The 25,443-nt window shown below is 40.7% G+C and overlaps 1 protein-coding gene across 4 annotated transcripts; it reads left to right on the top strand.

Moving 5' to 3' along the window:
* Nucleotides 1-12,090: 12,090 nt before the first annotated feature.
* ABRACL (ABRA C-terminal like) lies at nt 12,091-23,877 on the top strand. 4 transcript variants are annotated; one of them, XM_065834573.2, is made up of 3 exons: nt 12,091-12,429; nt 22,150-22,216; nt 23,332-23,877. In XM_065834573.2, the coding sequence occupies exons 2-3, from the start codon at nt 22,156-22,158 to the stop codon at nt 23,514-23,516; spliced, it is 246 nt and encodes an 81-aa protein (XP_065690645.1). In that variant the 5' UTR covers nt 12,091-12,429; nt 22,150-22,155; the 3' UTR covers nt 23,517-23,877. The 4 variants fall into 4 exon arrangements, with proteins under 4 accessions (XP_065690645.1, XP_071662580.1, XP_065690646.1 ...); XM_071806479.1 differs by lacking the exon at nt 12,091-12,429 and adding an exon at nt 16,712-16,864; XM_065834574.2 differs by lacking the exon at nt 12,091-12,429 and adding an exon at nt 19,614-19,766.
* The last annotated feature ends 1,566 nt before the right edge of the window (nt 23,878-25,443 follow it).

Genomic DNA, 25,443 nt, shown 5'->3' with positions numbered 1-25,443 from the left:
CGGTACTTCATACTCTCATTTCTAATTTTTCCTTCTTCCCTTTTCCCACTTCACAACTCTTCCAGTTTTTCCAGATTGCTGTTGCCAACTGCTCAACTTCCTGTACGCACCTCATCCTTTTTGCCTCTTAAGATAGTTATATTCTGAACTTAAAGCAGAGATTCATCTTTCTTGCCATTTGGAACGGTATATCCTTTTGCTGCTAACTAAAGTTCCTGAAAACCACTAATATGTTAGCTTATAGTTAAAAGACAAAAGGAACTTCCCAGAAATGTACCATTATCAAGCTTTTGCAACCAAAATTATATCAATGATGAAATCACACAGACTGATCACATTTCTCAGTTAGTTAAAATTCCTCAAATTAGGCTATATTGAAGAAATAATTAACTTTTATATATATTGTATCTAGTTATGATTGTAGACTTAGATAAAGCCAACTTAGCATCATAGATCACTTAATTGGAGCTATTGTCACATCAGCATCTCTGCAAGTGAAACTAATGTAACCTTTGCTCCACAGCAAAATTGCATACTGCAATTCTATTAATTATACAGAGCTATTTGTAGAAGAGGTTTTAAAATCACTTATTAGCAGATGATTGGGGTCAAGTGCCTTTGCTTCTTACACGTTCAGTGATTGTATGCTAGTTTGGGCACTGGAGTTTGAAAGATTAATGTATATATCTATCCATAGCTACAAAGTTCTTCATAACTTAGAGTAAGGATCCCAAAATACTTTTATTGTCAAGATAATTTAGTTTTATGTCTGAAAGTAATCCGAACCTCTTAGTATTTTAATTTAGCTGCTATTTTATTCTTTGCATTTTTGCAGTCAGAGCACTCTTTTAACATTAATGGGGATCACTTGGCTGCAACAGTTTGTGCAAGACAGAAAGAGCAATACAGGGAGGAGGTTCTGTAGAATGGACTATTACCACATGTCCAGATGCCAAACTATTCTGAAGTAAGCTTAATAGCTGTTTATTTCACTAAAACCATGATGTGTCATGTGAAAATGTCACGTCAGTGCTTACTGGAGAGTTGAATGATTTGGGGAAATATGCCGGCCTTGTCACTGTGTGTAGCACCACTCTGAAGCCGTTCAGGTCACTATTTTGGAAAACAGCTTGTTGAGTCTCATTTCCAACTCTTGTACCATAAACTTACCTTCTAGCTTAGTGCTAGTTAAAAGACTGAACAGAAAGAATAAGAATGGCATGACATGTAGCAAATAAATTTCTAATTCCAAGACTTAAATGTGGGGAAACTGTCTTTGCCCCAGAGAGACCCAGTACAACGTTTCTGTGTTTGGCTGTGGGGTCTCCCTTCCTCCCCATCAGCCCCTTGCAAACCTCCAGGACAAGGAGGGATCTGCTGCTCAGAACATTACCTATTCCCATCAAGCTACACCTAGCATCTACTGAGACTAAAAAAAAATATTTTCAGTGGATTCTTTATGAGGATTTGTTTTGTTTGTCTGGAGAATATGCTGTTTGCTACAGGGTGAACTGAGAAAAACAGTGTTCCTGCATGTTTGTAAGGTATATTGACTTCTGTGTATTTGCATTTTAAGTGCAACTGACCCAAACAATGAAACCATATTTCTATTTTTAGAGTGGTTTTTGTTTGTTTGTTTGGAAAGATCTGTATCCCAGCATTTCCCAGAGCTTATAGTAGATATGCAAAGAATAAGGTTTATGGCAAAATACCCCCCAAAATGTATAATTAGTGACACATTTATGATATAGCAGACTCAGCCTTTGGTACATGTAAAGCCTGATTTAACAGCCTTGAATTATGATTTAAACAGAGCAAGAAGAGGAACTTTTCTTGGCTTTTTAGGTATCATACCTTTTAATCTCTTTCCTTAATGTATCTTCTTAGAATTCACAGCTCTGAATAGCTAAGAGTTAAGCCATTCTCCACATGGTACCTAATTTTACTGTATTTTATTTCCTGTGAAGCAGCTATTAGATTACATATATTGATACCAAAGCAGTCATCCCTTTAAAAGATCAAAGTCAGAGAAAATTACCATCATAAGAAAGCCAAATCTAATGACCCAGATGGAAGGAAGTGCAAGGTTATTTTGCTGCCCGTAACAACTCTTAGAGCCAAATTATCCATCAATAAAACATTTTTTTTTTTTTAGGAAAGGAATACTTTTACAACTTCATGCAACTTCAAACTAGTTGTTACACATGCTGAGACTACTTTCTAAAAATAAATATAACTCATATGCAGGGTCTAGTCTTCATCAAGTGTCGTGAGAGTGCCATGTCTAGGGTCTACCTACTTTTGTTGGGCCTCTGAATCTTTGAGTTCTTATTACAGTTAGTGGGTCTCATGTACGACATTATTTGCATTAAAGTAAGTTATATGATCATGTTTTTATTTATTAAAACACCTTCAAATAATATTCAGCCTCATAAAGTATGTGTTTGAGTCCACTTTCTGTCTTGCACTTGGTTCCCCCAAGTTTAGAAAAATGGCCCTGAGGTTATTTGTCATTGCCTTTCTGAATTCTTCCACATAGATAGTGCTGTGGAACAGGTTTTACAAAGCCTGCCAATATACTCCTTTGCTTGCAGCTCATCAGGAATTATGGGAACTTGTTCTATCCTGATTCTTTAGTGGAAAGACAAGTAGATTAAGGCTAGAAATGAATGGGAGATGTTTAAAAAAACCTACTGTTTCAGACTTCAGAGCTGGTTTATTGTTACTGCTTGATCTTTTCCAAAAAAGAAGATACCTTTGGCGGTAAGGTACTTTATTCCCAGACAGAAGAATATTTTGAGAATGGTGTTAACACTTACATGTATGTTTTGTGTTTACAACCTCTTTCCAACCTTGATGTTTATATTCTTGCAGTTTTGTCATATGATCAGGTTTCACCTGCTGCGGATTTTACCTTCTACAAAATGGCATCTGTGCTTCAAAGAACCTACTCTCTGTTCTACCAGTCCCTCTGGGATTGTTTCTCCATCAAAAGGGCATCCCACGTGTAAGGCTATGAAATTTTCCATGGTAGATGAAAAACTCCTTTGCACACAGAGCTACACAGCAGACAGTAACAACAAGGGAGGTATTGTTTTTTCTCCTTCTGTAAAAGAAGCAAGGAGCATTCAGCAAGCGAATGGTGGATCTAAAGCAATGTTGTTACTCACCACAATGTGGTCATTCTGGTCCCTCCTGTACCTCTGTGCAGGCACGTCCCGTAAGGGGAAATAATAGCTTCTTTCTCAGCAGCCTTCCTGGTTTGTTGTGTCACCAGGGAAATATGCATGGGATCCTGGCTGGAGACATATGCTACCTGTGGAGTATTTAATAATATTTATCTGTGTAAATTTCCTCAATGGAGAATGAATAGTACCTTTCCCATGTCGTTCACCATTGTGCCTGCTCTGTTTTACACCCTGTCTCCTTTAAGCTTTTAATTCATATATATATATATTCTTGTAAAAGTTGCACATATTTAAAAAATTGCTCCCTTTTCTCTTTCATCCAAATATGTCAATTGATTGAAAGGAGTAAGCAGTAAAATTAAAGCCTCTAAAGGAAAACTTCTTTGATTAAAAAAATCGAAGCAGAAGATACTGGAAATGAGAAACCTTTAATCCTTTATGATTTTGGCAGATTGCTAAATGAAATTTCATTTCTGCATCTCAAAAAGTGGGGTACAGCTACCCTCACCCCAGCACAGCTGTATATGTTTGGTAGGTTCCAGGGAGGAATTCCTTTACAGAATTAACTGAAGGGAGAGTGACTTTTCAAATTTACCTCAGGACCTCAAAAGCCCAAGCAGCTGGTCAAATCCCACCTCTCTTTGGATCTTAAAACTATCCTTGTTCCTTCCAAAAGGAGAGGATGTCCCCTGCTTGCATGGTACTATCAAGTCTCTTATAGAAATTAAAACTCCTTTTAGATCTTTTCAACATTTAACTATAAAGCCATCTGGTCTTTCCGCTGTATTTATTTACAGATTATTTATGACAGTGTCTACATCCTCCTTTATAAATATATTCTCTATAATTTTGTAGAGTGAGGAGGAGTAAGATAGTTTAACTTTTCTTTGTACTTTTTGGCACTAACATACGTATTATTCTTTATAAAGTTATTTATGTATTGATAATAACTGCCTTGAAGTATGATAAGGTTATATTCAAATTACTTTTTCTTAATTATGTGTGTTACCTTTGTAGGCACTCAATTGTGGGAACAGCAGTTCCAGCTAAAGGGCCTTGGACGGATTATACAGAAGTATGGTTTTTATGAGTGTAAGAAGTGATATCCCAGGCCAGTGAGAATGATATCTCAGGTCGGAAAACTGCCCCTATATGTATGATGTGTGAATGTCCTTGGCTCTGGTCTGTGAATGAGTGGGAACGTAACTGAAACAAAGATAACATCAGTGTGGTGTGTTTTTAATAACAATTATTGGAAAAACATCTTGTGTAACATCTTAGTCCAGGTCCATATCTGTAAATCCTATAAATTGTCACTGACTAATAAAGAAGGGCTCAACCTAGCTTAGCTCGCTGCTCTGCTTGGCACTCCTTCCTGAACAAGATCTCTGTCTATGCGTGCATCTCTGTCTGCATCCCGGTGTACGTCGTTTCTAATCACCACACTTAATATGTATCTTTGTTTTGAAGCTCTAAAATTTACATTACTGAAGACCCGTCCGGTCTGAAAACAGTCTTATACCTCCTTCACTACCTTTATTTAGTTGGCTTCCATCTCCCTGGATTCTTGAGCAGTTCTCATTGTTCTTGTGTTTCTTACTCTTTCCTCTTGCTCCCTGCATGTGGAAGTGGACTGTAACTTGCTGATGGAAGAGGATGTTATCCCTTCCTCATGCATCATTAGTCCATTGAATAATGATCTCCATCTGGGAGCGTCATTAATGGCCACTTCAGGAAATTTCTGGCAGATTACTGAATTTGTCAGAAATTGATTACGATGTGGGAAGAAGTGCTGAAAGCAAGATTTCACATCTCTGTTTCCTATATTACACACATTCTGACCCTTCCTTCCCTTTCCTATTCTCTGTTTTTATCTGTGTGTATAAATATATCTCTCCTTTTCCATTTCTTGTAGATTTTAGTTTCCATCATACTATTTTTTCCTTAACAGTTTTAAGTCATAATCAGTTACTCAAGGATTTTGATTTCGTCCTTTAACCTTTATTTCTACATATTTCTTCTTCACATTAGCAATACAATCCTCCACAATATTGACAGTCTTGAGATTTGTACTCCAACTCACCTTTTCCTTGTGGTTTGGTACCTTGTCTATTCTGGATTCTCCACTTTATTTCACCGGGGTAGTTCTGCCTCTTGGTCAGAATTTGACTCAGCCTGTTCTTTTAGCTGTTTTTCATTAAGATCAATTTACCAAGGATTTTAATTGCTTCCTTTTTCTCCATGGTGATGTAGGTTGCTCTTGATATGTGAAGATAAATAAAATGCAAAACTCCCTCTGTGTCGTATATTTAAGATAGCAATAATCTAGTTTATTTCTTGTTGTTGAAGTCCTCTACATCAAAAACACCCCAACATGCTTTCAAATCTGCTGCTTTTGTTAAAAACAACACTGTTATAATGACATTTCTCTGATGTTTGAGTCAGGTATAGGCTGCCCAGGGAGGCTGTGGAGTCTCCTTCTCTGGAGACATTCAAAACCCGCCTGGACGCCTTCCTGTGTAACCTCATCTAAGTGTGCCTGCTCTGGCAGTGGCATTGGACTAGATGATCTTTTGAGATCTCTTCTAATCCCTAACATTCTGTGATTCTGTATAGAAGAGATATTAAGAACACTGTACGCTCCATCTGTGGTGGCTGTAAGGAGTCTAATAATTAAAGGCCTCTCTCTATGTATAGCTTTGCTATACATAGACTCTCATTTCGTCACACTTTTAACTTTTATGTTATTTTTTCCTGTTGTGTCTTTTTTTTTTTTTCTTCCAAACATCTTGATTTATTTTTAAGATCTATTTCCAATTACATCTCTTTATCCACATTTATTGTCAGAGATAAGCAAGGGAAGCCTAGAGCTGAGCATAATGACACTTTGCCAACTAAACTCCCATCCCGTCACCCCTGCCAGGGCACAGGCTAGGGCCAGCAGGTCTGGACCAGTGGCCCATGGCCACGGGCAGGCAGAGCTGCGGTGCCGTGGGGCTGCAGCTCTGGGTGGGCCCCATGGCAGAGCTTCAGCTGAAGGCAGCTCCCATGGGGTGAGGTGGGCCCCGGCTGTGGCTGCCCCTCCAGCAGCCAGCTCGCAGCTGGCCCTGACCCCGCAGCCAAACCCCCGCTTACCTTGAAGTGATGGACCTCACCTCCATGTCCCCAGCTTACACCTGTTGTTGTAAAAGCTAGAATAATTCCACCACATTGAGGAGTACAACTTTGCATTTACATTAGTCTACTTGAGAGCAAAAATTGGTTTTGAAATATGGTAGCATTCTCATGGTATTTCCATTCTCATTCACAGAAACACCGTTTTTCTGAGTCCAACAGTAAGATATATACAACATACAAAGAACTGAAACATCTTCTGTTTGCATTAAGAGACTCAAGGTGTCAGAGAAGATGTAGTTTTCCTGTTAGTATATAAATAATTTCTGAAGCAAAGCTCTTACCATTGTAACTTCCTGTTAAACTTGACTCAGTTAGCAAATGCTAATGACGGTCCTGTAATGTAAAATCAATAAATGTTATTTGAACTAAACCTATTATTTGAGCAGAGTGGAAATATACTTAATTAACACATAGTCAAATGTTCTAAAGAAATTACATTTCTTTATTTTTGAAACATCATGTTCTGTTCCAGTCATTTTAGAGGAACTATATTGGGTAGAATTAGGGCTAAGCCTACACAGTGCTACAGCTTTCTGACTTTAAGTGGAATCATTGCCAAGGACTTTATTTCTCCCTGTTCCTTCTAGAAAAAGGTTCAGATCTTACAGTTCTTCAAATTAATTATGAAACAAGCATATCAGAAATTGGCAGGATGGAATGAATTTATGTGCATAGAGAAGCAATTGCATCTTTTGCTATCCACACATTTTGTCATATAACTGTTAACTTGTGTGTGCCCCTGTGTGTGCGTCCCATCAAAGTCCTTTGCCATTTTGTGTCTGTGACGGAGGCAAGAGAATACTCCGAGCGCATGATGCGTGTATCTCTCTTTTACTGGAGGGTGAAAAAAAAAGGTGAAGAAAAGCAGCTCTTTGCATCTTTACTCCTCCCATGTGCCTTTTCTTTCAGGCTAAGAGCAGTGTGGCTCTCTTATAGAGAAAATAATTTAATTGAGAACGGAATAGAATAGTCACCGCTCTGATTGAAAGGCTGCGTCCCAAATGGGTATCTCTTCTGTAGCTGCCGACAGATCAAACAGCGGTCGTGATTAAAGGCAATGCTGATTCTTTCCAGGAGTCCAAGTGCTGCTGTTACCTGGCTAAGGTAGCAGCCCACATCTAGCTCGAACAGGTGCTAGAAAGTAGCAGGCTCTCTCATTCCCCTCTTCCTCTCCTGACCCAGAGAGATGTACTAGTAGGTTTCTTCTTGGCCAGCTTAAGGAGATGTCTGGGTAGTGCTTCTTTTCATAGGTGTCTTACAAATGACTGAGAGGCTGAGAGAGGATAAGCCTCCGGCACGATCCCCGCAATTGCTTTACAGAGGGTCTTGTATAGAGAGAAGAAATAGCACTGGAGAGCAAAGCGGGGCCTGCTGGGAGTGCGCACTGGGCTCATGCTTGCCTTCCCAGATCTTCACTTACAGTTAGTCACTGAAAGAGAGCAGAAACTTCTTGTACTGCTTCCCAGTTCATTCCAATGGGAATTGTTGCAATGCTGGCAAAAAGCCTAGGACTAGGGTAGCCAAGACTGGGCAAACGTACTTCATAACTCAAACCTCTCTCTTGTTTGTATTTGATCATCATAATCCATCCATTTGAAGGACTGAAGACATAGGAAAAACAGTCGAGAAAAATAAACCCCAAATAGTTTATTGAGGTCTTGTGGGCAGGTTATTTATTTGTATGGTTTGATCTTATTCTCTTGGAAGAGAGACAACACTTTGAATGAAGAGCTACTGTATTTTATATGAAAGAAAAACAGAGGCAGCAGCTACCTTTGACGTACAACTTTTTTATCAATAAAGTCTCTTCTGATATTTTCTGTGTACTATGAGAGCCATTTATGTATTACTAGGTATACAAATACACTAAATAGAGATGATGCACTCAAAGTGGCAGACCTTTGCTTTTTCAAATGAGGCATAGTGAAAAAGGAGGCAGGAAACTGTAAGAACAATAGGTCTGGTCCCATTTTCCTTTTCTCTTTATATAGAGAATTTGAAGGAAGTGAAATGGCTCTGTTTCCTCACATCTGACCTGTGAGAAAAATAGCCTGTACAGTCAGTTTTTAGCTTGGGAACACATACAAACTCTGTTTCCCAGTAACTAAATGAAGGATATGTATTCCTTAGAAAGTAAGTGAATGAAAAAATGACCATGTTTCTTCTGGTATGAGATACAAGTCTTTCCATTGCCTGTTTGCCTCTGTGATGGAAACATTCTGATCTGTAGTAAACAATTAGCTGATGTACCAAGTCTTTACTGATGACTATATGCTACTGAGGATAATTTGCGTGTTTGCTTAGAGAACCTTTTGTTAATTGGTAGAGTGGGGTCAACAATACAGCCTTGGTACTGTAGTTTCTATGTCTCTTAGTGTACAGCTGTGACTGAAGAACTATTATTTGTTCCATGTGTCTTTAGCTGTCTAAAAGTCAGTTGTCATCTCTGACCTGCTTATTGAAGCTCTCCCTATAGTGGTGCTTTTTGGAAGGTGAGGTCTTTATCTCTCTTCTTTACTATAAAGACATAACTATGTATACATACAGAGAGTTAGTCAAGTAACTAACTTAAAATAGACACCTTACTTTCAGGTAGCTAAAATCTGGTGAGATGAATACCAAGGTAAGATTTACCCACAAGTAATACAATTTAAAAGCCTGACTGAAAGTTAGGGATCTTTCAACTCCCACTCAAAATCTTAGCCACTACACTTTACCCAATGATTTCTTAAATGCCCACTGACTTTTGAGGGAGATTGTTAATTGCTCTCTACACAGTTCACAACAGTCCTACTTTCCTAGCACCTGCAGATAAACAGTTTTCCATGGCTGATGTACATCCTACTGCAACACCAGTCATTTTAAACAGTGTGCATCATAGTCAGGGCATCTTTCAGAAGAAAATGTCAGCTGAGGTAAAGAGAGGTCTTCTGAGGAATTAGAGCATGAAAGGTCACAACCTTCTCTTTTAGGGAGAAAAAAGAGGTTAGGCTCTCACTACATTTTCCCATCAGATCTCTTTTCTCCTTTGCTTCCCCTGGCAAGTGAAATAATTCAATAGGAGGAAGGAGGGAAAGTTGGCTGGCTGGAGTCTTTGGCTTTGTATGTCTCCCTAGTACTCGACAGAACCGACCCACTGATTTACCTAATGATCAGTTGCCTCCATTTTAGAGACTGTTTCTCCAGTTTTCCTCCACCCAGAGAACTTCTGTCAATTGTCTATTTACAGCTCCAGCTATATGAGTCTGTGAAATAACTGAGAATAAGTCCCTGTTCTGTTTTTTATTTCCATTTTAAGACCCCACCTCTCCTGAATGTGCTCCTGAGGAAGATGGGTAGTATTTCCTCTGTACTTTATCTCGAATGGTTTACCTGTGCCCACATGTACTTTTCCCTCAGATGGACATGCATACCTTGTTTATGGAGCTGGGACATTCCTCTCCTACGCTGACTTACTTTGCTTAGTCTGTGATGCAACTAATTGTCTAAATAAAAATAAAGCTACCCCTCCCATCCCTGTTTCCTGTTGGCACTGTAATTACAGTTATTTATGGTTTTTAGAGCAGAAATACATATATAAATTCTGGAATCATCAGCCCCACCTCCCTCATTGTTTCTGCCAAATTTGCAGACCTTCAGAAACACACTTTCATGTCATCTAATATTATTGTATAAGTTTCTATTAAACTCAAAATGGAGATGAACTTTTTAAAAATGGATTAATGTGCTGGTTCCTAATAGCGGACGGAAGTTGAAGCTGGTCTAAACTTATGTAAGGAAGACTTGGATTCAGAGAAAGTGCATTGGGAAGTTTCTGTAACAGTTCACAAAGAAAACACGTGTCTGTATGCAAGACAGCTTTTGTGCTTCCTTTGGTAAACACAAGCGAAGTGAGATTCATTTCTGCCATTTGTATGACAGAGAACAAATAATATTTGCTTCAAAATATGATGTCACAATACCTTGAGAAGCAATTACGTAGGATAACAATGAACCAAACAAGAAGATGGTTGTACTTAATTTTCTTAACTGTGTTTCTAAGCTTCTCCATCACATCAGAGATGATTGGACAACATTTCCTTGAGGAAAAATAAAAAATCGTAAGACTTATCCCGGAAGTTTGGGATTCACAATTACAATTAATTTTGCAGATGAAAACTTAATGAAGATTCATAAAACTTAGGTGTTGGATGAAGAAGAAAACTGGCACATCATTTGTAACCAAACCATATGGTGTGTTTGAAAGCACAAATTAATTTGATGTTCTCATAGTACCTCCCTGGTAGAAATTTTTCTACTATTTGAAATCAGCATACAGTTTTACCATCTACCTCATGACAGAAATAGCCTTCTAGGCTATTAGGTCATTAGGTGAGACCATTAACAGTGCTCTGTGGGAAGCTGCATTGAGTCTGATCATTGTTCTGTGTTGTAGTTTCAAACAGCATGAAATCAAATGATTTAAGATCAAAAGACTTGTAGCTGCAGTGCCAGTGAAATTAATAAAATTTGATCAGTTACAAATTTGAACCTCATTTGGATTTTAGAGCTAGCATTGCATCTTGAAACCATAAAAGAATTCTTAAAAGCTAGTTTATATAAAAACTTGACCCTAAAACTACACTTCCTCATATGCAGGAACTAATAGAGTGCTCCTGTACTTGACTTCAAAATACAGCATAAATTCAGTGTAATTGTAAAGATTATCAGATTCAAATGATCCAATGTGCATCTTAAGCACTGTTTTTAAGTAGAGAACCTGGAATGTAGACTAGCAAAATTACAGGTTTATCCCTAAAAATGCTTATAAACAGGATTGTTACATTAAATGATTATTAACTGTCATTAACCCAGTGATAAAGTTTTCTTATGTTTTTTAGCCAACTATAAGCTTCTGTGAACCATGCTTGCATGGCCAGCAGGAGGTCTTAACATTTCACTAAAAAAAAAAAAAATAATGACTTTTGCCATGACAAGATTTCATATGTTAAGTAAATGTATTCTGACAAATGTCAGTCCACAGTTCCATTTCAGTAAGATTTCCTTCAGGAAAAGATTTGATGTACTTCTGTTATGAGTCATTATAAATGCCTTAGCAAGGAAATTTATATGAAACTAATAGATAAAGATATTACACCTAGAGCTGTATTTGATGTGGATGTGAATAGTAATTTTATATTAATGTAACTGTCATCTCTGCTACAATTATTTGACATCTTTATGCAAAGCCAGTTGGTTTTCAAAAAAAAAGCCCCCAAAATGTCAGTATGCATATGTGTAGAGGGAAAGGGAGAAGAGAAGGTGATTTTTTTTTCATTATGCATACCAAACAAGAGGACAGAGGGACTGGATGATTCAGTTGTTACCATGCTGTCTGGAGATCAGGAGATATACTGCTGTTTCCTTGCCACAAGAGATTTTTTGATAGCAGGAATCTGAGAAAATAATAAGTCTTCATGTTCATCTCTCTCAAATAATTCAGCTGTTACAGCAAAGAACACTATATAACACACTAAATACAATCAGCTATTTATATACTTCTTTTTTTAAACTGTCTCCAAACACTTTTTGATACTCTGCTTCCTGAAGACATTACTGCACATCCTCTTTACTTCACATCCTCTTGTGTAGAAAAGCATCACCCAAGCTCAAAATACACCCCCTACTAATTCTGACTTTGTGCATATTTAGGGAGTTCTTTTTGAGTTCAGTCTTACCATTTTCAAGTAACTACTCTTAGGCACATGACTAGGGTCACCCTGTATTTCTTTTTATAATGTATAACTTATGTTATGGGCCCAGTCTTTTAGCCTGCACTAATACAGCACCTTTCTGTCATTACATACAGAGGTTTACTCTTGAGTTAGGGGTAGAGCAAGTCACTTTGGTGATCTACAGCAAGATTTTAAGTACTTCTCTTTTCTATTCAACTGTGGTAAAGATGTGCATGTTTAATTTAGGAAGAAGCAGTATTCCATTGTTTGAGGCACCTAGTGGATAACAAGAAGTGTCTGATGCCCTGAGGCCATTTCTGAAATGAGTTTCCTCTCCTGGACAGACATAGGTGAGTAACAGTGTAAGTGAATCGCTTCATTTACCTCAACAGAAGTGTTCACTGAAGTGCCAAGACCGTCATTAGTCACTGTGCTTGTACTTATAGTCTCTCTTGTTCTGAGGCTGGTCCATCATGTTTGCTTTTACATTAAAATAAATGTGTATATTTTGTTAGGTTACTTTTTCAACTTGCTGAAAGAGAGAAAGAGAGTGTGGGGTTTTTCGTTGTTATTTTTTGGTTTGGGCTTTTGTGGTCATTATAGAAAAAGTAAAGTTTAGAGCCCATACAATTAATGTTTTAAAACACAGCTCTACAGGAAAATTATTGGAAAGTTTTACAGACCATCACTATGCTTTTTATTTTGATAAAATAATTTTCTCCCTTGAAACAACTGCTGACTTAAGACAGAGCAGCCAAGTAAGACTAATGATTGGTCCAAGAATGATGAACATGCTTTGGATATGGAGTTCATAAGAAGATAGAGTGCTCTTTTCCTGGTTGATTGGCTTGTCTCAAAGAAGATAGTTGTTCTTCTGACTATCTCTAAAAACCATACTCTCTGAATATTGCTTGCTCTCCTCAGATTTCTATAACAGCATTGACTTGCTGTGGTTTTTAATTTTGCATTGCAACCAAGGACTCTGTCTTGTTCTAGGAAAAGATATCTTACTTTTCCTGTGGTGTTACCAAGTCCACAGGAATAAGGAATGTAGTGGATTCTCTACCACTTGTGATCTTTATATCATGCAAAGACATATTTTAAAGACCTGTTTTGGCCTGGGCTGAAGTGGCTTTACAATTTCATGTTGAGTCATAACCCTACAGCGGGTTGCAGACTACACCACACCCATGTTGAGAAGTGACTCACGGCAGGTCGACGGCGCAGATACGTGATGGGAGTGGGCTAGATCAAGACACATATGCACGCTCCTGATTGACTCACACCATTGTAGTTTCTGTTCCACCTTTGGACACAGTAAGGAGAATCTCTGGCACTTTGCACAGCTCTAAGTTGCTGGTGTTAAAGGGATGAGACGCAGGCACACGTGGCAGGAACTCATGTTTCTACTCAAGCAGCAAGTCAAACAAAAGTGCATTGAAAGAACAAAGTAAGACCTGGACTAAGTAAGAAGTCTAGCAGTGAAATCTACAAATCCTGGTTGCAGTTCTAATGGTTCATAGCTGGGGAGGATCTCAACAGAAATATATATGCTGGAAAATAGAAAAAATGGTCATTACTCAGCAAATGACCTTGTAACTTTCTGCTATGTTTTTCAGGCTTAGCCTGTGCTGTCTTTGGAGAAACCTCTTACAACAGATGTGCTTACAATATGTTTACTGTAAACATGATATTCTTTTTCAAAACTAATTTCTTATGAGGTAAGAAGACAGGAGGAGACAAAGAGGTAGAGCTGATTGTTGAGTTTCATGCGGCAGGAAGTTTACTAGGGTGCTCTTAGACCATCTCTGTTTGTTCAAAGCTCTCTATTCATCTCTATTGTTCAAAACTGTCGTTGATGACATGGGTAAAGAGGTGACAAAGTTCGTGTCATCCTATTTGAAATCATAGCATAAAACAGCCCATGGTACTGAAAAGGGCAAAGTAGTATACTTGGAGGAAAATAATCTTAATTATCTGTAACAGAACTATTAATTATTATCACTTTGGAAATAGATTTTGAAACCACTGTGGGTAGTGCTCAGCACTTTTCAAAAAGACAGGTTAAATGCTTGGAATTATTAGGAGTAAGAACAAAACAGAAAAATATCATTATGTCTTTGTATATGCTATACCCACATGCTGAATAATGCTGACAGTTCTACTCATTCTATCCCAGAAAAGAACATGGAGTTATTTGAAAAACTATAAAGAAACAAGGAGGATGAGCAACATGGAAAGGCATTCATCTTACATGAGAGTAAATAAAACTAGGGCTCTTCAGCTTGAAAATAAGATGAGTGATAGGAAAGCTATAGGCAGGAATGTGATGGAGAAGAGACAAGATGGAATAATTACTTGCTCCAATAAGTGTCGGGAGCCAGGAGAAATACCAGGGGATCAAACAATAGTTTTTGTTGATTATACTGTTTTCCAAATGCCTGTTTTTGGTCATTGCTGAAGGCAAAATGTTGGGTTAAATTGATTGTTTGATCAGATCTAGTAAATTTACTGAGGTGTTCTCAAGCTATGCTTTTTTCTAATCTTGTGTTGCATAATTTCCCTGTTTGGCTGCCTTCATGTTAAAATGTGTATCTGGGGGGAAAGTAACAATACAGTAAGGTGCCAAGGAAGGTCAAATTAGAATAATCTGGTTTAGAACAGGTTCTTATGACTTTTGGGGAGCACTCTTAGTAAATGTGTCTAAAATGCATAATGAATCATGAGTCCAGTGACGACCTTAGCCAGTGATATAAAATAGGTAGGAGCAATATTTCCGTGTCTTTCATGTGAGCTTGTAAAGGACAATTCTGCACTTTTTTTTTTTTTCCAAGTATCATTTGTGGAAGCAGAATAACTGAAAACTGTGATCTCTCTAATTTTCACATTTCCTGCTCTCTGCCACTGCCTCTGTAAGGACATCATCAATCACTTGGTCCTGGCACTGGCCAGCTCATTTTCATACTTTGGCAGCATCATTGCTCTGTTAATTGTCATGGTAACAGATGGTTTTGATTACTTATTTTCCTAGAATTTTTTTAACATTACATGACAAGGAAGGACGATTAAATAAATTGTAATGAAAGCATACGGTGTTTCAATGATCTCCTGGTGTGTTCCTGGGAACCAATACTTAACAGTGTGCATAACACTTTCTTTTCAAAAGGCAGGAATAAAAAAAAAATAAAATAAATGCACTTCCTCCAAAAAAAGAGGTTAAAATAAAACAGATAAAGAATTACTGGGTTTTGTTCAACTTTATCAGATAAATAGTTGATCTTCTTATAAATTAGTGGCTATGATTCAAAACAGACTTGAAAAATAATCTCTAAAATAGATACAATGATGAAGATGATGACGATAGTAATAATAATAATAAATTTGGTCTGAAAAGTCCCTAACTATTACTTGATCAAACATAAATTTTCCATTACAACAATCACATTATGCCAAGCAAGGGCCTACATTATTTATTCAAATATAATGGTGTTCTGATGATCAAGAAATCTGGAGTATGCACATGACACAACTGAAAGCATGTTGTTAACAACAAAAATAGAAGATAAGCACTTTTATTCTATACTGCTAAATAACTGGAATATTTTCCGTATTTGCTGACATACTAAATAGATTGTCCTTTAAAAGCTTTGTATCAGATTTTCCTTACAAGTCTCTTCTTTTTATTGTAGTATTTAACATTGTGTTGGCCAACGAAACAAAGATCTTAGGAAAAGCAATATGCCTTAATATAAGCACACAGGCCATCATATGCACAGAGCATCAATACTCTTCAGATATTACATTTTTCTGAGAGTTCTCCACTGTTTTTTGATTCAGTTCAGAAGATTTAAGTGTCATTAATTTAATTATTGACTTAAGAATGTTTTCCTAACTATCAGGGTTTGTTTTCTGGAAAGAGCACCACTTACTGATGTTAAAAATACAGCTAATCTGTTCAGGAAAATGCTTTGATGTGCTATCATCTGCTGACTATATAGCTCCTTGTGCAGAAACCAGCATGGGATTTTTTTTTTTTACTAACTAAAGATTCTGTTACTGATAAATAGTGATTATTCTAAGGAAAAATTAATCTTTTATTAAATCTTTAATAAAAACACCAACATAAAAAAAAATCCCTCAGAAAAGCAAAGAGCTTGGGCTCCAGTTGTATATCCCTGAAGTGATAAAATGTTATGATCTTGGCATCATTTCCACTGTGCAAATCTATTCTCTAGCTGCAGCTTCTGCCAAATGAACCCTAGAAGAGCTTGCTCTAGTGTTTTAAGAGGCCATGAGCTATTTATTCGTCCTTACACCGGGGATGGGAGAAAGTAGTAAGGACCCAGAGCCAACTGCCACGGCTCACAGTCTGAGGAAGCTAATGCATGAAAATGTGAATTGCAAGAGGTGGAAATAGCTTCTCACACCAGCTCTGCTCTACGGGCAGTGACGCCTGATAAGGAGGTGGGAGAGACAGCTGGGAATGGCAATGCCTTGAGCTGTGAGAGTGAGAATTTTCTGGAGACATCTGGTGTGAGCCATGCCTCTGACTAGTGGGTTGGTGGCAGCCTCCTTGCTTTGTAGGAGTTAATGCAGCTCTCAGTTTTAATGCCTGCGTCCTTGAGAGAAGATGTAAACACTTCTGTGAGATGAAGAGGAAGCAAGAAAGACAAGAGCAGTAGCAAATACCAAGATGCAAGATGGAAAAAATGAGATTGCATTCTCTGCACAAAGACATGGCACTGAATGAAAAATTAGATAAACTGCAGCATGACTTTATTGAAGGTAAATGATCCTCACCTGGCTCATTCTCTCTCTCTGGAAAGAGAACCACTTTTGTAAGAAGATGTCTACTCCGCTGGAGGCTGTCCTGGGGAACCCTGTACCCCTGAGACCCTGGATGAAGCCAGGTTAATGGAGGAGTTTGCTTTAGTCGATGAGGACTGGGTTAGGGAACAATTAAATAGTCTGGACGTCCATAAATCCATGGGTCCAGATGGGATGCATCCGCGGGTGCTGAGGGAGCTGGCTGAAGTCATTGCTAGACCGCTATCCATCATTTTTGCCAAGTCTTGGGAAACGGGAGAGGTGCCCGAGGATTGGAGGAAAGCAAATGTCACTCCAGTCTTCAAAAAGGGCAAGAAGGAGGACCCGGGTAATTATAGACCGGTCAGCCTCACCTCTGTCCCTGGGAAAGTAATGGAACAGCTTATCCTTGGTGTCATCTCAAGGCACATCAGGGATAAGAGGGTCATTAGGGGCAGTCAGCATGGCTTTACCAAGGGTAAGTCATGCTTGACCAACCTCATAGCCTTTTATGAGAATGTAACAAGGTGGATGGATGATGGCAGAGCGGTGGATGTGGTCTACCTTGACTTCAGTAAAGCCTTTGACACAGTCCCTCACAGCATCCTCACAGCTAAATTGAGGAGGTGTGGTCTAGACAATAGAGTAGTGAGGTGGGTTGCAAACTGGCTTAAAGAGAGAAGCCAGAGAGTGGTGGTCAATGGTGCGGAGTCCAGTTGGAGGCCAGTATCTAGTGGAGTGCCTCAGGGGTCAGTACTGGGGCCAATATTATTCAATATATTCATTAATGATTTAGACAAGGGAATTGAGTGTACCATCAGCAAGTTTGCTGATGACACTAAGCTGGGAGGAGTGGCTGACACGCCAGAAGGCTGTGCTGCCATCCAGCGGGACCTGGACAGGCTGGAGAGTTGGGCGGGGGATAACCTGATGGAATTTAACAAGGGAAAGTGTAGAGTCCTGCATCTGGGCAGGAACAATCCCAAGTTCCAGTATAGGTTGGGGCATGACCTATTAGAGAGCAGTGTAGGGGAAAGGGACCTGGGGGTCCTGGTGGACAACAGGATGACCATGAGCCAGCACTGTGCCCTTGTGGCCAGGAAGGCCAATGGCATCCTTGGGTGTATTACAAGGGGGGTGGTCAGTAGATCGAGAGAGGTCCTCCTTCCCCTCTACTCCGCCCTGGTGAGACCCCATCTGGAGTATTGTGTCCAGTTCTGGGCCCCTCAGTTCAAGAAGGACAGGGAACTGCTGGAGAGGGTCCAGCGTAGGGCAACAAAGATGATTAAGGGAGTGGAGCATCTCCCTTATGAAGAAAGGCTGAGGGAGCTGGGGCTCTTTAGTTTGGAGAAGAGGAGACTGAGGGGTGACCTTATTAATGTTTAGAAATATATAAAGGGTGAGTGCCACGAGGATGGAGTCAGGCTCTTCTCAGTGGCAAACAATGATAGGACAAGGGGCAATGGGATCAAGCTGGAACACAAGAGGTTCCACTTAAATTTGAGAAAGAACTTCTTCTCAGTGAGGGTAACAGAGCACTGGCACAGGCTACCCAGGGAAGTTGTGGAGTCTCCTTCCCTGGAGACATTCAAAGCCCGCCTGGACACATTCCTGTGCGACCTCACCTAGGCGTTCCTGCTCCAGCAGGGCGATTGGACTAGATGATCTTTTGAGGTCCCTTCCAATCCCAAACATACTGTGATACTGTGAAATTCCCCTGTACTCGGCACTGGTGAGGCTGCACCTCAAATACTGTGTTCAGTTTTGGGCCCCTCTCTACAGGAAAGACGTTGAGATGCTGGAGAGACTGCAGAAGAGGATGGTGAGGGGCCTGTGACACAAGTCTGATGAGGAGTGGCTGAGAGAACTGGGGCGGTTTAGACCGGAGGAAAAGAGGCTGAGGGGAGACCTTATTGCTGTCTACAACTACCTGAAAGGAGGTTGTAGCATGGAGGGTGTTGGTCTCTTCTCCCAAGTAGGAAGTGATAGGACAAGAGGAAATGGCCTAAAGTTGCACCAGGGGAGGTTTAGAGTGGATATTAGGAAAAAAAATATTCACAGAAAGGTTTGTGAAGCACTGGAACAGGCTGTCCAAGGAAGTGGTGCAGTCACCATCCCTGGAGGTGTTTAGATGAGGTTCTTAGGATTGTAGTTTAGTCCTAAAGTTAGGTTATGGTTGGACTCAATGATCTTAAGGGTCTCTTCCAACCAAAATGATTCTACGGAATGTGTGGAGCATGAGAATGTGGCATGGTGTCACCTGCGGAAGCCATTGGAGATGGAGAGTATGAGCCAGGTACGGTATCAGAAAATGACTGAAGGAGCAGAGTGTGTTTACAGTAACTCTCCTGGAACAGTGGGAGTTACTGAAGGGCTGGCCTTGGAAGGCACCTCACCTAACAAAGCTTTGCCACAAAAAGAACAAGGTGTGCTGGTGAAATCTGCAGATAGCACAAAGTTGGGAGTCGCCGATGTGGAAAAGAGCGAGGTCCTCACAGCGGGAGAACGGTGCTTCCACTGGGAACGCCGGCCCAGGCCCTCGCCAGGGCCCGAGGGAGAGCCGGGCCTGGCGCCAGGGACGCGGTGCCCGCAGGACGCTGCCGCCCGGCAGCCCTCGCACGCCACGGGGAGAGGAATCCCGTCAGAGCAGGGAGACTCCCGCTGCACCGAGCGACAGCAGCAATCAGCGCGGCCAAGGGCGCCGCACCGGGGCGGCGGGGAGCCCTGCGCCGGGAGGCGGCCTGGCCCCAGCGGAGGCCGCGTAGCCACCGCCCGCCCCCTCGCCCTGCCCCCCCCTTCCGCCGCCTGCCCCGCCGCCCCTGAGCTCCCTGACGCGGCTCCCGCCGGCGGCATCTCCCGGCGAGAGCGGCGGCAGCAGCGGGTGAGTGGCGGGGCGGGGAGCGGGCCGGGGGTGCCGCGGCAGAGGGAGCGCCCTTCCCTCCGCTCCCGGGGAGAGAGGTGCGGCCCGGGCAGTGGCGGGCGGGGGCGGCTGCCGGGGCCCCTCGCACCCGTTTCCCGGTGCGCCCTGCGCAGGCGGCGGTGGGAGCCCCGGCCCGGCTGTGCCCCGACAGAGCCCGGGGGGCGAGGGCTCCTGCCGGGGGTGCCTCTGGAAGGCAGAGGGACCGCGCCGAGGAGCCATGTTCTCAGGTGTCCGCGGTGCCTGCAGCGGGGGAGGTCGGTGCTGTGGGTTGGGAAGATACATTTGTGCTAGATAACTGTTAAGTGAATTTTCAGCCAATAAAGGGAAGTTTAGCTTTTGTAGTACGTACTGAAAAGTCGTGCTGGCTTCCAGCAATGTAATCGCATCTGAAATACTAAATAGTTGGCGTGCACTTTTCATAGTTGATCCATTGAGTGTATGACAATATAAAGTAAATATTTAAGTGTGCCTAAAATGCCTACAATCCCTTCTTCCTTACACAGCCGCGGTTCTCTGGTCTCGAAAGCGTTGCATAATAATGTAGAACATATATTTTTTGAATTCTAAGTGTTGCTATTTAAATTGGAAGTGTGTGTGTGAGAGAAAAGAATTTTAAATTTACATACATTTAAACAGTTAAAAGTTAAAGTAAAAACAAACAAACAAAAACTTTTAAAGTTAAAAGAACATCTTCTAAGGGAAGCTAATTATCCAATTGTAATGATCAATAATAAAATTGGCAGTTTGACAAATTAATAATGATGGTGTAAGCTTTTTGGTAGGCTGGTCATATTTTCCTCGATGACTTGTAGCAATATATCTAGTGCTCAGTTAAACTAAAGGTAAAAGTTTGTAGAACTCATCTAAGGCAGTGGTACCAAGGCAGCGCATCCTGTTGCAATGTTAGAGATCAGTCTGCTAATGTCCACCTGAGTGTTTGTTGTTTCCCGGCATTAGGAATGCAGCAGGGGTTTGGCTGGGCCTTTGCGTGAAACCCCTGCTGATATGATGCTTGCTCAGTATTGCATGTTAAAAATACAGATTTTTGCAAGTGAATTTGGGATTTGAAAATCAGCCTCTGTTACAAAGAGGTTTTGCCTCCTGGATAAATCGTGGGGGCTCAGGAGGTGGACCTGTGTCACTTACTATTTTAACTCAAAAAAAAAAGGAGAAGAGGGGAAGCTTTCCTCTTAGGAAGAGTTAATCACGCATCCAGATGTCAAGTTTTTAACTCTGCTAACTTACCAGATCTGTGCAGAAACCCTGGTTTCTTGAACAATAGGTACTGTCTCAGTGCTCACTGAGCCTGGTTTGGACAGTGCTGAGCTCCAGCAGCTCTCTCGATGGCTTTTGTTCCAGGCTGCATTGTTGGTGCACGTGGAAGCTGCATTCAACACTTTGCTTTGTCTGTGGGGCCCGGTTTCTTATGCTTACCCTGATGCCAGTTTTTGCTTAAGGAGTTTCACATTTAAAGGTTTTATTGTGTTGGATGATGTTTTGCATAGCGTAGATCCCAAAACACCTTTCAGGTGCCTGCAGTTATGAATGGATGGATGTATGCTTTGTGGCTAAATAGCATTTTGTGTGACTGTAGCATTGCCATCTACTAAGCTGTGTATGGCTAAATTGTTTCAAGGCATTGGTGCACACTGGTGGAAGTTGCTGTTTCACAGCACAGGATATGGGATCACTATGATGGGAATAAATGTTGAACTTCTTGGGATGCTTGTGTAGTTTGGCTCTGGTTCAGTTCTGCTTCCGGTCGCGGGCTTGGGGTAGCTGCTGTCCTTTTAGACACCATGTGCATAGACGTGCCGTAACCATCTGGATGCCCACAGTGTCTTGCCAGGGTAAGTGGAAAGCTGTGGTCTGGTTTAAAAAACCCAGATCTACCACATATCCCATATCCCAGAGAGGAATTTAAAGGAAGATGTTCTAATTTTTGTTGAGGGCATTGAGAGAAAGATGCAAAACCGCTGGAGACCTCTGGTGTTACCAGGATGCTCTGATTCATGGAGGTCTAAGCGCATTCTTTAAAGCAAAACACACACACCTCTTGCTGCAACCATCCCACGTTTTTCATATTTTGAGAGTAGCTCCCTATATTTGTGTTAAGAGTGTACCGAGGTTGTATTTTCTCTTTACTTCCCCTCAGATTTGGAGGTGTGAAGGCTCTTTATCCTTTCAAGACTGAAATATCAGATTATCCTGTAGCCATGTGTCACCAGGTGACTGGGATTTACAAAGTGTTGTGACATTCCTGATGTACTGACAACAGGACAGGATGGTGCAAAGGATTTACAGGTCTCCTAATAACTTTTTCAAAATTTATTTTACTTTTTAGACCACAATGAACGTGGAACATGAAATTAGCCTCTTAGTTGAGGAGATTAGGCGGTTGGGAACCAAAAGTAAGTATTGTAATATCTCTGACTGTACAGATGTCATGTTGTACATACATGTATGTGTATGACATGCATGTCATACAATCATGTTATATCAACCTATGAACTTGGCAAATTTAATTAAGCTGGCTCAGATAACCTGAAAACTTGCATATATACTTAATGTTGGACTGTATGGTACTCCCTGTGGTTCTGTTATGGAGTTAAACATTTAAGCCTCTGCAGCACAGAGGGCATAGGCCTGAAATGCTGCTCCCACTAACATTAACTGCAAAATTACCCTTTTCTTTAGGGTCCCCAGTTCAGCCATCAAAGAAGAAAGTTGTGCCTTTTCCTTTCACTCCTTCCTTGGTAACTTTGGAACTTCAGAGTTCATACACTTCAGTTCTGTTAGTCATGGAAGGAATTGATCTGTATGCCTAAAACTAATCCAGGAGCTATAGGTGTTATCCAAACCTTCCTTAAACTTGCTTAGAAGGTAGCCTGTTCCCTGAAGGTTTTTTCTCATTGCTAAAGTTCATCTTTCTTTACAAATATTTATGCAACTTGTGGATGTGCTACCTGCTCATATATTTTGGTTCTGATGAATTTTGTTCAGTTCCATTTGGTTTTCAAAGTATAAATGAATATACACATCTTGTATTTTGTGTGACTGCATCTACTTTTTAGGAATAGCCTAACTAACCTTAACGTGTATTTTAAAATTCTTCCTTTGTGTGAGAAGTGAATTCACATTGCACTTTTTTCCATGTGAGCCTTAAATATGAATAAATATTAGTAAGTGAAAAAATATATTTGTAAAAAAAATTCTAACAATTCCTTATGCCTTGAAGAGGTTCAGTAGCCTGTTCTGGACATAGGTTTCAGAAAGTCATCAGTAAAAATAGATGTAGCAGATATATGGTCCTTGATAGGAGTCTCTGGAAAAAAAGGGAAAGTCATACCAGGCAGGAGTTTTGCCTACTGTTTATCATCAGCATTCGTAATATGTCCTGCAATAAACTGGGGGTACACCTTGGAGTTTACTTTCAATGTTCTTACTATGTGTCACTTTGTTTCCCCAGTAATCTTCTAACTGAAAGAAAATCTGCATGTGTTTTCATGTTATACCTTTGATTTAGATGCTGATGGACAAGTGAGCGTGAAATTTGGTGTGCTCTTCGCTGATGAGAAGTGTGCCAACCTCTTTGAAGCCCTTGTAGGAACTCTTAAAGCAGCAAAACGACGGAAGATTGTCACTTATCCAGGGGAGCTACTTTTACAAGGTGTTCACGACAATGTTGACATCATGCTACTACAGGACTGATGTAGTGTTTCAGCTACGCATTAATAGAATTGTTTGAGACAATGACTTGCAACATCCTCTGAATAAGGCTGATCATTCTAAGGTGTTTTGATGTATTTTCTATGTCTTTATAGTCAAAAGGAAACTATCGTATTTTGGAAAATATTCCCTTTTCTAATTCTTCCTAAAATGGTACTGTATGTAAGGTAAAAGATGCCAGATTGTGCTTTTTTAAAATTTTTTTTTTAAATCTCAGGTATATGCTCTCAAATGTCTAGTGGTTATTTTCAACATATGAAGAAGGGGACTGGTAATTTGATGTTTACAAATCAAAATGTGCTATGAAAGTACAAAATTAAAACACATAACTAAATTTATGCAATTCTTATTGTTTCTCTTTTTATTTGCAATCTGAAATGAAAGCAAACTGAATTTCTGTAAGGAGCGTGGTTAAGTAACTGTACAGAAAGCATGACAGTGAGGTAGAAATAGTTTTGCAGCACTCCTTTGGAGTGACCAGATTGTGCATAAAAAGCCACAAATGATAGATGTACCTCATTCATCTCTGGCAGTATAATACGCTTTCATTGTTTTGTCCTCTAGACTTTTGAAGGAAGTGGGTGAGGAGTTTCCTGAATGCTTTCATGCAGTCTTAACCAGAAGATGGTACAGCAGCTTCAGATTGTGATTATTTTCCTCACAGAAATCATACTTTCTCTAAATCACTCCAGGCACGAAGTGTGAGGGAAAGAAAAAAGAGCCCTCTTGTTCTTTTTTCTAGCTTAATAGTAATTCTTAGCAGGTAAAAATGCTCCCTCCAGCAGGGAGAAAGAGTGGCTTGGGGAAAGCAGCAGTGGGTAAGCAAACTGCTTAGTGCTCTGGTACTTCCGCTTTGCAGCTGCAGCTCTTAAAGTTGCAGGATGACTGAATTTCCTTTTACTTTGCAGCCTTTTACATGTCGAAATGCTTGAGAAGTGTCTCCTTGTTTCCAGACATGGGAAATGCATGCATAGTTACGGAATCTCTACAAAGCTGTGTAATTCCAGCTGCTGCCCCTTTCATCTTTGTTTGCACTGCCTCATGCAACAGCAAAACAACTTAAATCCTGTGTGCAAACAGATCTGGGCTGCCTCTGCCTGTGCTGGCCCAGGATCTGGAGAGCAGATAAGCAGAGAAACTTGAGCTGTCTGGGTCCAAGCCAGCTGGACTAAAGAAGCAGAGCAGGAGCTCAGCACAGCTTACTGGCTCCCAGTGCCCCGTCACTCAAATGCAGCTCTTTTGCTTCCAGCCGAGACCTGACAAGTGCCTGTGCCCCAGAGGTGGAAAGAAGGAGGACTGAGACCCAGACCTTCTGCATTAGGGGTGAGACCAGACAGCTCTGCGTTACCAGATAACCACAGTTGTTTTTTCCTCTGCCTGTGTTTTGTTGGCAGCCTGAGTCATTGTCTGGGTTCACAGGACAGCCTGACTATGCTGACAGATACCGGGTGCTTTGTGATTGTCTGCTTTTGGTACAGGAGGGTACCAGCCTGCCCAACCAGGATATAGTTCTCTGTGTTCACAACAGCTCTTAAAGCACTGAAGGGGTCTCCACCTTGAAAATTCAGGTACCAGTAAATTTAAGGGTTGTTGCTGAGATGGGACTATGAAGAGACCTTTGTCTCTCTTGTTTTGGATTTATCCTCTTAACAGTGCTGATGAATGTATTCGGGGCTTCTGAGAATGCGGTGTAGTAAGACGCAGAGAAACTTGGCATTGAAACAAATTTGTATCAGCCGGAAGAGAGTGTGACCATGTAGGGCTCATGAGAGTTGAGATTCGTTTTCACTCTGTTGCTGAGAGCAGAAGAGGAACAACGTGTACAAGGTTGTATATTCAAGGCCTTGACCTCAGTTTATCTGCAGGTCCCAGAATTGTGTGGGCTTCTTCAGGTTATTTACAAGCACTG

Source organism: Patagioenas fasciata, chromosome 3 (genome assembly GCF_037038585.1).
Source record: "Patagioenas fasciata isolate bPatFas1 chromosome 3, bPatFas1.hap1, whole genome shotgun sequence".
NCBI lineage: Eukaryota > Metazoa > Chordata > Aves > Columbiformes > Columbidae > Patagioenas > Patagioenas fasciata.
Note: the sequence above shows the minus strand (reverse complement) of the source record. Positions and strands in the feature narration are given on the sequence as shown.

Excerpts from the sequence above, each read along its gene's own strand:
- ABRACL (XM_071806479.1), top strand. Across the intron at positions 22,217-23,331 it reads TAGGCGGTTGGGAACCAAAA|ATGCTGATGGACAAGTGAGC; the intron begins GTAAGTATTGTA and ends CCTTTGATTTAG.